At 48.2% G+C, this 14578-nt stretch overlaps 3 protein-coding genes across 3 annotated transcripts; 2 read left to right on the plus strand and 1 right to left on the minus strand.

The window, feature by feature from the left end:
• Nucleotides 1-506: 506 nt before the first annotated feature.
• On the plus strand, nucleotides 507-3883 carry Asppvi_000978 (uncharacterized protein; the record flags this gene model as incomplete). Its single annotated transcript, XM_043297282.1, has 2 exons — nucleotides 507-524; nucleotides 740-3883. 2 exons carry the CDS (start codon nucleotides 507-509, stop codon nucleotides 3881-3883), a joined length of 3162 nt encoding a protein of 1053 aa, XP_043153217.1.
• Nucleotides 3884-4969: 1086 nt separating this feature from the next.
• Nucleotides 4970-6960, minus strand: Asppvi_000979 (MFS transporter; the record flags this gene model as incomplete). The annotated part of the gene is made up of 4 exons (XM_043297283.1): nucleotides 4970-5143; nucleotides 5211-5289; nucleotides 5349-6467; nucleotides 6530-6960. The coding sequence occupies 4 exons, from the start codon at nucleotides 6958-6960 to the stop codon at nucleotides 4970-4972; spliced, it is 1803 nt and encodes a 600-aa protein (XP_043153218.1).
• A 3337-nt stretch (nucleotides 6961-10297) lies between these two features.
• Asppvi_000980 (uncharacterized protein) lies at nucleotides 10298-12599 on the plus strand (the record flags this gene model as incomplete). Its single annotated transcript, XM_043297284.1, has 3 exons — nucleotides 10298-10563; nucleotides 10621-12297; nucleotides 12353-12599. The coding sequence occupies 3 exons, from the start codon at nucleotides 10298-10300 to the stop codon at nucleotides 12597-12599; spliced, it is 2190 nt and encodes a 729-aa protein (XP_043153219.1).
• Nucleotides 12600-14578: the final 1979 nt, after the last annotated feature.

A 14578-nucleotide genomic window follows, 5' to 3' on the forward strand; every position in this document is an offset into this window, starting at 1 on the left:
TTATTAAAATTGTTATCCCCTCCACCACGACTTTCTGCAACAAAAAGAGCAGCGAAGCCAGAATCTGATTCTTTCATGATCATTTTTCTCTCCTTATTATTTTAGTTACTACTGCAATTGTCTTATTCTTGCATTCTTTACAAACCCTCCCCCCTCCCCCATTCTTTCACTTCCTTGCAGTGTACTCCCGTACCTACATTGACATTTCGCCTCAGCTGCAGCGGCCCCTCCCTACCCCCCAGACAAACTCCGCTTCTTATTATTGTTATTGTTATTGCGCTCGACGGCGGCTGTATCTTCATACAGCTTCCACATCTCACTTTCCATCTTTCACAACTGCCACTGGTTTGCTTCATTCAACTGTCGCATTCTTCTCTATATGCTCCTCTTGAGCCCTATCTCTCTACAGATAATTCCTCCTTGTGCATGATTATGCAGACAGGAATGTCCCATGTGGCTGGACTGAGTTCTGTGGTGTCTGACACTGTTCTCAGCACCCTCTGAGGATGGAGCATGTTTCTACTGTAAGTCTGCCGCTTCACTCATCCTCTGCGATATCGCCATTTTCCTGCCATAAATTCCATCCTCTCTACTAAGAGAAAGAATCAAAACATCCTTGAGCGCCAGTAACTCTGCGCGTGATCTCCGAGCAGCAAAGTTTCTCGTTTGCTGTCCTCTGGTGTTTGCGATCAACCGCTGCTTGACTGACCTAACACTAACTGGACTTGCTTTCTGTCAGCTCTGTGCGGTCAGCACTGTCGGTATTGCAGCGACCGGTTTCGCTCTCGGTCGCATAGACCGACCTTCCTCCAAACAAGGGAGATTTCGAAGAAAGACCCTCCTGCGAGACTATCGTGCGCCTATAGCAGACAATACCGTATCGCCTGCTTTCGGTACCACATCCCCAGACTCGCCCTCTTTTCCCTCCAAATTCTGCGACGTAAAAACACATCATATCGCAGACCCTTCCCAGCCTCAGAGCAATGGCGCTTCGCCCGAGATTAATTCCGGGGACTCTCAATCTCGAAAGTCTTCATTTGCGGGTGTAATACGTCGGCGCCGAGGTCATACAATGACCACTCCACCTTCGCAACTAAGAGAGGCCAGGGATACTCCCTCGCATTCCCGACGACCATCCTCTTCTTGGTTGCGACGTCTGTCGATCCAGCCGCAGGAGAGCCGCCTCTCAAATAATGGTCCCTTGTCTCCATCCTCCAGCGACCCCGCAAGCCCGGGCTTATCACGACTGTCAAGTCAGCGCAGAGTACCAAACAAGCTTGTGAAGCGACCCCCCTCGCAGCATTCCAATGGTCTACCTTCATCTGCGCATGCACCATCATCTCCCTGGGCACCTTCGCAATTGCGGAGACCTGCGACGAGCTATCAACGGTCTGAAGTATTACGACATAGAGCAACTCACAGCTTAAACTTCGAGCCTGGTTTTATCATAGATCCGACGTCGCATTCTGTCGAGGCAGGCTCCTCCATTGACGTTAAAGGGGCCGTATGGCAACCATATCTAAGAGCCAGTTTGGAGGGGTTGACCGAGAGACTCGCCCGAAGACTGTCCACTGCGACCAGGCCGAAGGAACAAGCACTGCGACGGATCCTACCGAGCCCGGATGCCATCCCAGCGCTTCTTCTGGCGACCTCCATCACGATGAAAGAACCTGCAATAAACGTCACTTCGAATGAGTTTGCTCCTGCCTCTCCAATCCAGTTTCGAGACCCCTTCAAACTTGAAGATCCACCGCGTGCCCGAGACGCACCTTCCGTAGTGGAAAGCAACAGCGGCCCTTCTTCTGTTGTACTCGACGAAGCGGACCCGAAGACACCTGAAAAAAGCTCAAGCACAGTAGCTTCCAAGCATCCCAATAGTGGACCTTTGGTCTGGCCAAAAAGGAGAGCAGTATCGACACCCTCCCCAGAATCACCGAATTCGAAAGTGGCCACCTCGGAGTCGAGAGAATCAAATGGGAAGCGTAACATCACCGACCCAAACATCTTCCGTCGGCCTCCTGACGCATTCATGGCAGGATATCCTAATTTCCTGACAGCAAAGATCATGAGATCGCGGCGTTCTATTACGCCTTCGTATCTTCGAGAGTACAGAGCGGAGCTGGGTCTATGTCGGGATTACGGTAACCGCCCCTTGACATCCGACGCGGTAGCACTATCAGCATACCAGAGTGCATTCTTTCGCACCTCTGACTTGACTTTCCTGTGGTCAGTCCGCCAACGTCCCAAGCGCCATTCAATCGCCGCATCTGATCCAGCTTCATCCGCGATTGGATCCGATGATACCCGTATTTTTACGTCTGGCGATGAAGACGAATCGGATTTCTTGACCGATACGGCATTTGACTCGATCCGCACCCACTTCACAATTGGTAGCAACTCCGGTTCTCAGGGCTCGCGGATTGAAGCCATGTTTGACAAGGATCCAGTAGAGAGTCTTGCGAACAACGAGATTAGAATCGAAGCGCTCGAGCCTCGCGGTCCAAGAATGCCACATGGATTGGCTCCGGCTATATGCGCCTTGGGAATTGATAGCGATGCGGTTTCTGGTGCAACGCCTAGAGCCCGTGAGATGGCAGAGCTAGACGACAGTGAAGACAGCAGGTTATCCTTTCCTCCGGACCTATCAGATGATGAAGATGCTCGCAGCACGGTTGCCGCCTTGCCTGGTGAGACAAATTCACCGTTCATCTTTCCGCGTCGTCCTCGGGTAGCTTCCAATTTCGACGCCGAAGGCAATGATATCCCTGCTCAAGTCCACTCAAATTCATCCCACGCTTCAGACGAGGCGTTTGGGCTGCACAAATCGCGTAGCGTTTCTCAAGAGTCGCTTGGGTCATGCCGAAAAATGAACATATTTGACTGGTCGGAACAGTTACGAAACGACCGAGACGCCTCGGGAACGGACGAAAGACCCCGAACTGTCCACGGGAAAAATGAGCCTGAGTTCCGTGGCAGTCGTGCTCCAGGGCGGAGGGCTCCGAACTCATTGCATCTTCGCAGCCAGAGCGTTCCTGTGTCAAGAGACCCTACAATCGGCAGTGAATCTCGTCAGACATCTGGAAAATTTGGAACTTGGGGCTTGGGTAGTAAAGGTGTTAGCGAGGATTGGGACAGCGACTTCGAGTTTGACGATGCAGAAGTGGACAACGAGAATCTGCGGCCGAGTACAACGAGTTCTCGACGGGGCATGATAGTTCCTGCAGCTATCCTGGAACGTCAAGCGAGCCTTCACGGACAATTCGGGCAGGTCCAGGAATTGACCTTACTAGTTGAAGAGCTTAAACGTCTTCGTCACCGAGCCAGCTTCCTAAATATAGTTCAAGGTCCATCGAGTGAACTCTGGCAGGAGGCTGAGGGTATCGTTAATCTAGCCACGCTTGACGATGAGGAAAACAATGATTCCCCTCCGAGATCGCCGTCCTCCCTTACTTTCAGTTTTGATGACTCTGAAGGCGAGTCGTCCAACCTAGCAGATCCGTCGAAGCGGACAAGCGGGGATTCCTGGCGAGCTTCGCTTTCCGAGAAGATACCTCCAAATCTCAACGTCTCCTGTGACACGTCTGCCAAAGCGAAGTCGGTTCTGGATCTGATCTATCAACAACGCTCTTCACATGACCCCACTCTCCGCAGTCCTCCTCGTTCGCGCTCCAAAAAACTCCCCTTTGATACGCAGTCTCTCCGTGATCTTGTCATACGAGCTGGTGTGGTAACCCGAGCCCTGAAAGAAGTTATTCGCAAGGAGGAGGGCGTGATAACGACCCCCGACGGCAAAACGCAGTCTTCTGATCCGCCATTCAGCCGGATCTTCGATCAACCTACTGATGATAATCACTTGATTTACGAAACCCACTGTGTCAATTAGGGATGCATTAATTCCTACGGTCGACATGACATCACTCCGCGCACTTCCCTCGCTCTCTCCTCCTCTCTGTCTCTCATGTACTACTTCCTTGTTCCTTGATCTTTGACGACTGACTCGAGCATTACGAAATGACGTGGATAGAACCCTGACATGGTCTTCTTTATCTTTCCGAACCCGAGATCCGCATCCGTCGCTAACCTTCTGCTTTCCGGAATGTCAGGCCGAACTTTGTCTTCGAAAAAATTTTCTTCGTTCTGAACAGGGCTTCATCTTGTATTAGTGGGTTTGGTGTACATTTTCCACCCGATTTCATTTCCCTCGTCTATTCTTGTATGGGCACCATCAATGTGTTAATTTTTCTTCCTTGACTTTTTCATGATTTTCCTTTCTTTTCCCTGTTTTACGCTGACCTTTCATTCTGTGCCACAAAATGACGGTCTCGTCTCTGACGCCTTCCCGGGTCCATCCCGGGGTTTTGCGTCTTTTTACACCTCCCACTGCTGGTACTTGCCTTGGAATAGCACAACACGCACCAGGCAGGCGAGGCAGTATCGACATTGGCGTCGAAATAAGGATACGACCACATGTCATTCTGGTTCAAGCTGGTTCGACGTTATMTTACTAGAGTAGGGAAAAAGGTACATAATGTAATAAAAGACCATGGAACGAAGCGATAGCATTCTGGTAGTATCTGGCACGTTCAATATCTCCATATGAAGTAAAGGCCGATATCTCTTTGAAGAGCAATCTCGTATGAGACTGGGCTCTAGAAGTTTGCTTCTGGATTCGAACATATACACGTCGTCTTATTGTCATTAAGATTAATGACCTTGTACAAACCATTTGCTGTCACGCCAAAGACCAACGAAAATCCAAGCCATAGGGGTATCGCAAGTCAAATAACGAAACTGCCCGGTGATACAGTAAGAATCGAGACGCTCAACAAGCAATAAGGTATGTGCAAATTGTTCAAGATGGTCCATCACGGATGTTCCGAGTTCATCAGGCTAGCATACAGCATCCGCGATTCTTCTCATCTCCTGAATGAGCTGTCCACTGTGTCCGTACTGAGGTAGATGAAGGTTGTCATTCGGCATGCTCATCATTGTGAGCCTGAACGGCTACAATATACTCCATTGCGAACTTGCTCTTCGCACGGATCTTGGGTCCGTACAAGTAGAAGAGGAGCGGAATAGGCATCAGGATGGCAGCGACGCATCCGAGAAGAGTCCCAGTCCAGTTGACGCCTAGAGCATTAAACTGTGCGCGTGTCAGGGAACGAAACGAGGCGTCAAAAGTCGCAATTAGCAAGGAGGCTCGAACGTACCATATATGTTGAGAAAAGTGGGAATCCTGCACCAGCTATAGAACGCAAAACACTATTTGCAGCCAGGGCCGAAGCAGCACTACGTGACAAGACATCAGCATAGCTTCTGTAAGTGAGATATTGGAGGGAGCAACGTACAAGACGAGATAGGCATCAACAATATAGTTGAGACATTGCAGAAAAATGCAGAAAAGTCCGAATCCGGTCAGGAGACCCGACAGGGTTGGCACGATCCAATGTATATCAGATCTGTACCCTGACCAACCGAACCAGAAGAGACCGCCGGAAAAGGCCACCCCACCTATAATGGCCGGGGGTAGACGCCATTCGGGGAGGGGAATGTCCTTATTCGCACTCAGTCGTCTGTTATACCATGGCTGGAGCATAATGATAAATATCCCGCCCAAAAATTCGCCGATGATTATCCCAAAATAAGGAAGCCCCCCAACGCCTTTATTAAAACCGTGGATGCGCTGAAAGACAATTGGATATGCGGTCAAGAATAGATATAGCAAGCCATAGAGGAATGCCATGTAGATACTTAGCAGGAGCACGATCGGTTCGGTGAACAAGATCCGTAGTGGACGACTGAAATTCTTGCGGATGAGCTCTCCAAATTCAACCTCGATCTCCTCTTGCTTCGCGTGAATGCCCCAATTTCTCGTCCGCTGACGAAGCTCAGCAGCCTTCCCAATCAGCACAACCGGAGGATAGGTCTCCTCCAGAAAGAACAAATCCAGAACAAAAGCCGAGGCCCCCATGATTCCAGTGAGGTATTCCGTCCAACGCCAGCCTAGGTAACTTTCAACGATGAAGCCGCCGATGAAAGGAGCAAAGAGCGGGCCGGTAAAGACTGTCATGGTAAAAACCGTGATCGCGAGGCCTCGATGGCAGTTGTCATAGATGTCAGAGAACACCGCCGCAACAACGGCGATGGGACACGATCCAAAAAAGCCACCGAAAAAGCGACATATTAGTATCGTTTGAAGATTTTCCGCGGTAGCCACTGCAAACTGGAAGATGGTAAAGCCGAACATGCCAATCAGAATGGGTAGACGCCGGCCTTGTAGCTCAGACAACGGCGAGAAAAATGTCGGGCCACACGCAAACCCCAAGACATACAGCGCGAGGCCGAGAGTACCTACTTCGGTCGAGACATGAAACTTCGATGACACAACCGAATTGGCGGTAGAGTAGATGCTGCTTGTGAAAGTCGCATTGAAAGTAGTGTATGCCAGCATGACGGAAACTGCAATCCTATATGCAGAGGTGAGTGCCCATTAGTCTGAGGCGAGCGAAGCGAACTCGGAGTCACTTACTTCTTCTTGGTAGACCAGTTCTGAGGATGCAGAGAATCATCCGGACCAGCAAACTCGACGACATATTCCCCTCTTTCTGGAAGCGGCGGCGGATAAGGCTTACCTGCCCCAAATTCTGGCAGAGGTCTCTTTGACACGAGTGGCTTGGGAGCACCCACGGTGGCGCTATGCTGGCTTCTCTGAGTCGCAATACGACTGAGCGCTGTTGGATGGCGTTCTAGACCAGCACCTCGTAGCGTCTGGCCAGTCTGAATCTGCGACAAGTAGTAGTCACCCTCTTGCGCTTGTGTTGACGAGCTGGAAGAGGTGACCGAGGATGAGAGGGAGTCAGACCGAGAGGCACGGCTCCCATGATTGAGGCTCTGACGGCGGCTTGGTGCACGGTTTGCCTCCAATTCAGCCTTTTCGAGATCCCGCGACAATGAATCCATGCGGGCAATTACGCACGCAGCCTAGATGACAAGTGCTGGAAACCATAGCAGAAATTAGGAGAATTCTTTCCTTCCGCGAGGCAGGAAGGACGGAGCGTCTATAACATATCAGTAGGGTGAGTTTGGTTTGAGACAAGATATTCAAAGGGGAATCGTACGGTCGTCCACTTGAAGAGGCAAATGAAGTAGACCGTGCGAAGCTACGCGATTCAAGTGGGCTTGTAACCCAACCATAGCGGCAAATCGGACTTACTTGAAGATGATCTCAAGCCGCCTCTTCGGAGTTAATCCCGACACGACAACCTTCCTCGATTGCTTTTTTGAGCTTCGCTCTGCTCCATGGGGCCACAATTAAGGCTCTAATTTTTGAATGTAAGGCATACAATCAGTCCATGGATAGGGATATTGTTCTCGGAAATTTTCATTTTTGCTTTGGGCTTTTTTGATTTGCCTGCGAGAGGCACACATGAAGTGGCCAAGCTTGGTTCAGGCATCATCATGGTCACTATCATCATCAGGTAAGCAATCAGTCATGTACTTAGCTAGGTAAGTACTATGTAACTGTGGTAGCACCATTACCTAGTCGTTGTCACTAGTGATAGACAATATGGAAGTCTGCTATCCTAACAAAAAGACATAACTTTTTATAGCCAGGTTCATGCCCAAAATCACTGTATGATCTTCACGGAAGAGAGGGGTGCATCCCCTCCTGTCTTCTCCATGATATTGCTGAAGAATACAGGAAGCATTTAAAGCAACGAGGATAGCAGTAGATAGGCGTAGCCAATATGCCTGGGCTATGAGTTTGATGCTACAAAAGAGAATAAAGCGTTGAATGGCTGGTTGGACGATGATCTAATGGCGCCTGGTTACAGTAGGGCTCTGCTTTTGACGTCAGGATGCTGCACAAAAAAAGGGGGGCAAAAATAACCTTATTTCCTCCTCGTGCCCATGCTATATTGATGATAATAATAGAAATTGTAGTAGATTCTAGATACCAGGAAATATCATATGTGAAAATCTTAAATAAAGGACGTGAGTCTCACTACAGTCTTTCTCAAAGAGATGGTAGTGAAGGACATTTTTATGGTCATGACTGCTGCTCCCTTGCAGGAAAGGAATCACAACTAAAAATAAAAGATCATGGTTGAAGCATGTTCAATATACTATATATCTTGAAAGCAATAAGTTATGAATATTTTATCATTGCAACTCTCTACTAACTTTGATCAGTCCACTAGCTGATGCTGTGACTAGGTGCAGTGGTATGGATGAGAGATATCACACATTCTACCTTAACTTAGTATGTATCATCCAAGGCATTATATTACTTTGACACCTTCATAAATCACATGTATCAAGACAACCCTTTACATGTCCTTAGTGGCAACCCAAAAAATGAAATAGAACTTCAGTAGAATTAAGTCATTGTAAGGCATAGAATATGTTACTTATTCTCAATGTCAGTTTCAAAGTAAACATCAGATAGTTAGCAGGACAATTGATGGTCAGTGGTCAACAGATAATATAGAGAGGAATCCAATGAACTCAAGGCACATGCGTGAATTGAAGCTTTTGGTTCAAATAACTTAGTACTCCCTACGCCTATCAGCTTCCTCAGGGTCCGTATGCATAACCATTCAGGGAGGATAGCTTCCACGTCCACAGGGCGAATAATTTGGCGTAACAACACACAGGCGGCCTGCTGTCATTCAGGCAATAACCGCGGCCGCTGATGCCCCCACATAACTAGGTACTTCAGAGATCAAGACTCGTATACTGCGAAATAACTGATTGTCAGTTTAAAAGTGCTGAGCAAGCTCAAGGAACATTATTGTTGTGGAATTTTCTTAGGTTTTCCTAATCCATTAGCAATTATTCCATAGTTTGTTCCAAACAAACTAAGTAGTAGGGTTGGGTTTCATAATGATCAGTATAAGCAATTAAGCATGGTTTGTTGACCCTTCTACCTGTCATAACAGTTGCAGAAATCTTATAGGTAGTCTAGACTCTGTCCATCAACACAAAAAGTCTTACCCCTGAACCAACCTGCTAATAATATATACTTTACACAAAACCACCAATAATTTTCAATTAAGGGGGTTCAAGTGGGGCTGATGAAACCTTTGCCTGGTCATCCCGTCGCCACTTCTCAGGTACCAATCTTGTATGATTGGTATCCATACCTGACTAGCGGTACCAAGAGAGCGTACTTAACCTTTTGCAGCTCCTGTCAAGCAAGAGAGAATAGACCAATCGTTATCCCCTAGAGGTGCAGAGTTGGTATTATGTATGGAGTATGTACATATTATCAAGTGTAAAGTACAGCAGTACTTGGGCATGGACTACCTGCAAAGTAAGCTACTTGGAGAGGCGCAGGATCTCTGACTCCTTACCTTTACTTGTATTCTAGGTACTGAGGCACCTGGTCTATACATGGTCGTGCCTGAAATTGTTTGTACTACTCCCACACCTGTACTTGTTGAGCTACCTATGGCTGTCTGTGTACGGTAAGGTACCTACCTACCTAATTAATGAACCTAGAAAGTTTATAGAACATCATCCTCATGAACAATCAGGGCCAGTAGCTGAATTTCACCTTACCAGAGGATCTACATGCTGGTTATTATTATTGTTATGGACCTTGAATATTACCTCTAGGCGAGGCTAGGTAGGGAGAGGTATGGACAAGCTTAGCACAAGTGTGACTAGTACAAGTATTGTTATTATTACTCCGTACTGTCTCTTTGCACTAACCTCACTTGCTAGTCTAATATTTGCTATCTCTCCTTAGTCGTTGTCCCCTTGGTCGTTCTCTCTTTTCTTATTCTTTTTCTTCCATTATTGTTATCACCCTATCCATTCCTTTTTGCTTGCTTGTCGATTTCAGTTTCTCTAGTCTTTTCCCGCTACCCTCCCTACCTTCCAACTTGGTCTCCTCACGGAGGCCATTCACACTCATTTATTAAGTCCGCTGGCCTTCAGCTTCCACTCCTTTAGGGGGAAAAGCCGTCCCCGTTCGCTCCTTGGTCGATCGGTGTCAATTGCGGCAGCGCATCTGCCTTCGTTAGCCTGCTAATCCAATCTGTCCATCGATATTCTCACATCTCTGGCCTCTCTATAAGCCTTTTTTGGCTCAGCTAATGTCACCCGTACTCTTGCATACATGATAAGAAGCTGTCGATTGCTGGATTTGATCGCTGCTCCTCGCGCAATTCATTGCACACCCCGCCACTTCGAACCAATCCGACGACTATAGGGGTCCACTGACCTTGGAGATCTTTGTATCGGCCGTCCGACTCAAAAAGTCATTGAGACCAGACGAGTTAGGACGACCATGCATCATCATCAGCAACATCAACATTTTCCCCGTCATGGAACCCACACGGCCGTGCGATCGCCGCCGCGTCGACCAGACATTGTGCCCCGAGACCGTGTGTCTCTCTTGGTTGGCGTCGAAGATCCAACCCTTGTGAAAAGGGTGCCTTCGACATCTACGACGACCGCAAGCACCCGTTGTCCCGAGGGTGACAACTCCAGTGCATGCGAAAAATATACAAGTTCGGCCAGTACAACGACCTTGCCGATTGTACTAGGAGCAGTGTACGTGGAGTTCTTATTCTTGGTCTGTTTCTTAAGCATGGGCTGATGAGCGACCAGAATCCCAATTGTATGCGCCATTATTGTCCTATTTTATCTGCATCGGCGGAATGTGAAGAAGCTCCGGCAGGAAGATGCCAATGACAAGCATAAATCTCTCGATTTTGGCTTAGATTTGGAACCCAGAGCTGGGTCTAAACCAATGACGCAGGCAGAGAAAGGGAGCAACCTGCATGCCAAAGGAATGTCCCTCGACATAGGCCAAAGCCCCTATCTCCTTCCTCCTGGTTTGCATGGTTCCCGGGAGTCGTTACACTCCCTTTCAAGATCTATGGTTGGTGACGACGATAAATACCGCCATGCAAGTTCATTCCTCGGGGATAATGCATCTGTCAGATCGCAGTCGAGGGGATTCCACGATGACACGTCGGCATTTTCCAGATCACAGAGTAAAGCCAGTCTGCGAGGAGATGACATGAACCAAGGTTTACTGCAGAACGCCCAGAGAATTTCGCGTTCGTCACCACCACTGTATAATGCTCCTTCGGACGGCGGTAGCTTGCACAGTCCACTGGGACAAGGAAATGGGCAGGATGGGGGGTTGCAATTGAATCTGCCGCGCAGTTTGAGCCCCGTTCATATACCGGGCGTCAGCGGTAGCCGTGAAACAAGTCCAGCGCCAGGTGGCCATGCCAACGGCGGCGAGGACGTATCATCTTCGGAGGTCCGCCATGACAATTTGCCTCAACAACCTCCCAAGAACGCCATAGAGCCTTCAATGGACCCTTCATTGGACCTGCATCTCGACATTCGTGAACAACAGAGTCATCCCATTCATGAAGCTCTGCCGACTAGTTTTGACTCGACTGCGCCTTCAAAGCAGTCACCATCCGTGCCAACACCTCGTATTTCACTTCCTGTGAGCGATGCAGCGAGCGACTATGGTGATAATAGAAAGTCTTATCCTGAGATCTCGGCAGTGAATGTTTACGGGGCCGAAGATGCCCAGAAGCGTGACGCGGCCCCAAATCATGCAGCAGCTCCTGCTATCCCCCAGGAGCCGCCGCAGTCTCAGAATCAAAGCCTTGATGTTCGTCGTGACACACGTAGATTCACCCTTGGACTTCGCCCTCTCCCTCCAGAGGATCCATCAGACAATCCTGAGCAGCGTGCCAACCGTATTCGGTCGTTTTACAAGGAGTACTTCGACGAGTCTAAGACGGGCAGGGAAACCATCTACGAGGACTACGGTCCGGAATACTTTCAGGATGATGGTTACGTGTACGATCCTATCACAGGTGAATACTACGATTCAGTTGCAGCACCATTCGCTGAGCCCGTCAATCGTCGTGCCATGACACCGCCTCCGCGCGCACCACCCCGCTTCCAAGGAGCTGCCAGGCATATGGCTACAGGCTCTGTGGGTGGTGCCAGCGATCGGTCCAACTATCCGGGACCTCGTGCTTTCTCTTCGGCTTCTCATCGGTTGCCCGGGCCTCGAGCTCCTCGCAAGCCAATGCCGCCCCCGTCACCACTTCAAGTTCTACCTTCTCCTCACTTGCTGAAAGAGGATTCCCTTATGATCGCTGCCGAGTATGCCCCAGGGATGAACTTCAAAGACAAAAAAGAAGGACGAGCAGAGACACCTCTTGGTGGACTGCGGCCTTACACTCCTGTAGCGCCTGCTCGTACACCTCTTGCCTCCGCTTTCGATGAGCTCGCACCGATACCAAGCCCGTAAGTCTGTGTATTTCAGTAAAATCTGGATCACAAAAACTAACAATCTCCTTAGGCATGCATTGCGTAAATCAGGAACGTTCGATAACCTTGATTTCGCACCTCCGCCTCGCTTCAAGAACACAGAGACCGCAAGCGACGCTGGCAGCATTCATAGCAACCGCACAGGAATCTCTGCCGCTCATTTGCATAACATTCGCACGGGTGCGTATCGTGTCAGCCGGCTTCCTCCGGAGACTGTAGGTACGAAAGACGACTTGATGTCCAATCTTCGTCCATCATGGGATATGCGGCAAACATAGAAAGCTTCGTCAAGGTTTGATCTTCTGTTCTCCAGGTGATGAATATCTTTCCACAATGTTGCGCTAGGGTACTTTACGACCTTGCTCTTGTTATTTCTTCCGAAATGGGCGCTGTCTCCCCAGTGACTGGGATCAACGTTACTGGCAATCCTACGTCCATGGCGTACATAAGATATATGAAGCTGGATCTTTTTTTTTCTATTCTGCGATCTTCCTATCTACTTGATTTCAAGGCTCTGGCGGCATCCCTTTGCAAGTTTGAAACCTGAGATGCCGTCTGTGAATGGGGCTTTTTCTGTTAGCGTGACTGATCATTTCCATCTTTCCGCATACTGTTCTTTGGAACAGTAAGTCGAGCATGGCTTTGTGCCGTCAGGCGTCTCAGGCTCTATTGTTTGAATTTTTTTTCCTTTCTTTGAGCGGCGCGAGTCTGGCTCGTTGAGAAATAGAATAGGTATACTTGAAATTCTTTCAACTGCTGCTGTCTTCGCACCCGATATCATCTATCAAGTATTAGAGTGGAATATGATGGCTCCTTGGTTTGGACTCTGGCCCCAGCCGGTAAATCATTTTTCTGTTTTGAATATCTGAATTTAAAGCGACAGTTGCTCTACATAGGGAGATCATCAAGCTCCATATGGTGTGTTCATCTGAATAACAATGTGTCCTGTCACTTCCCCATTTCCAGTCTCCAGATATATCGGATATTACAACTCCGCCTGCTTCTCTCAAGCAGCAACTTTCACGTAGAACATGCGAGTGACAGACTTGGAAAAAGTAGAAGTGAACAAACAGCATGTCAACGCAAGACCACTTGAATATATTTATCAGGATTATCCATGGTGAGAATCGGCTTGACAACTCTACTAGTCTCCTGATAAGTAAGTGCGGAGTGTTTTGTACCTGGTTATGAGTGTATGACTAGTTTTGGCTAAGACTGAACACACGACTGAAGAGCTGCTGGTTAGTCATATTTATTTTTGTAGTGAACTGGTGCGAGGGGAGCCTTGGTTCCGAAGAGGAGATTCGCTTCGTCCATGGTAACTCCGGCGTAGGGTAAATGGTCATATGCCTGGTACTGTTGACTGTACGGAGTAGTCCTCATACCATCCATGGATATGGGCTAAGATGATCTGGTCTGCGCAACGGATTAGGATTGTGGCCTGAGAGTTTCTCATAATTATCTGATCTGATTGAGTCTGGCCTAAAAGCCTGTCTGTGCTGAGCACTGCCTTTGCTGTGATCCTGTATGAACCAAAGTCTACCTGCGAAAAAGCGAGTACAAATTATTCGGCAGTTGCTTTTCCATACTTCAATGTGAGGGTAACCTTGGAGAATTATTAGATACGCAGAAAGATTGAGGAGGACGGGGGAAGGAGAGAGAAACATACCCTGTAAGAAAGTAGAAATGCTGATAGTGAGATAACCACGAAAATAGAAAATCAGAATAATGCTGTTATTCAATCATTCATTATTACGCTGACTTAGGTATCCATATCAGTACTAACTAATAGAAGAATCCGCTTGGTTTTCCACCAATCAAAGATGATATTCTACTTCAAGACTACCTTAGTGCTCTGGGCACATCAAGCACATGTCTGTAAGGTAGACAACTAATAGATACTCATCTAGAAACTGATTTACACAGAAATACTGCGGTAGAAAAGGTGATAGTACTGCTGTGTATGTAGTCTACAGATCAAGGGAACTAATTCCTTTGTGGGTACCGTTGACGCAAACATTAAATAAAGGCCACGCCGGTCCCAGATGTTTGATTGGTAAAGAAGATGCCGCTGCTGAGAGCATCAAGACACTAACTTGTCTCCCTTGTAATATATGAAAACGGCTTCTATAGTGAATATACATGCTGCTTGCGGGGAAGACTTGCTGCAGTAACTCCGCAGTTACATTCCCAAAAATGTACTTGGAAGTTGGGAGTACTCTGTAATCCATTCGCCGCATGGCCGCATTTGTCTTTT

Source organism: Aspergillus pseudoviridinutans, assembly GCF_018340605.1.
Source record: "Aspergillus pseudoviridinutans IFM 55266 DNA, scaffold_1, whole genome shotgun sequence".
Lineage (NCBI taxonomy): Eukaryota > Fungi > Ascomycota > Eurotiomycetes > Eurotiales > Aspergillaceae > Aspergillus > Aspergillus pseudoviridinutans.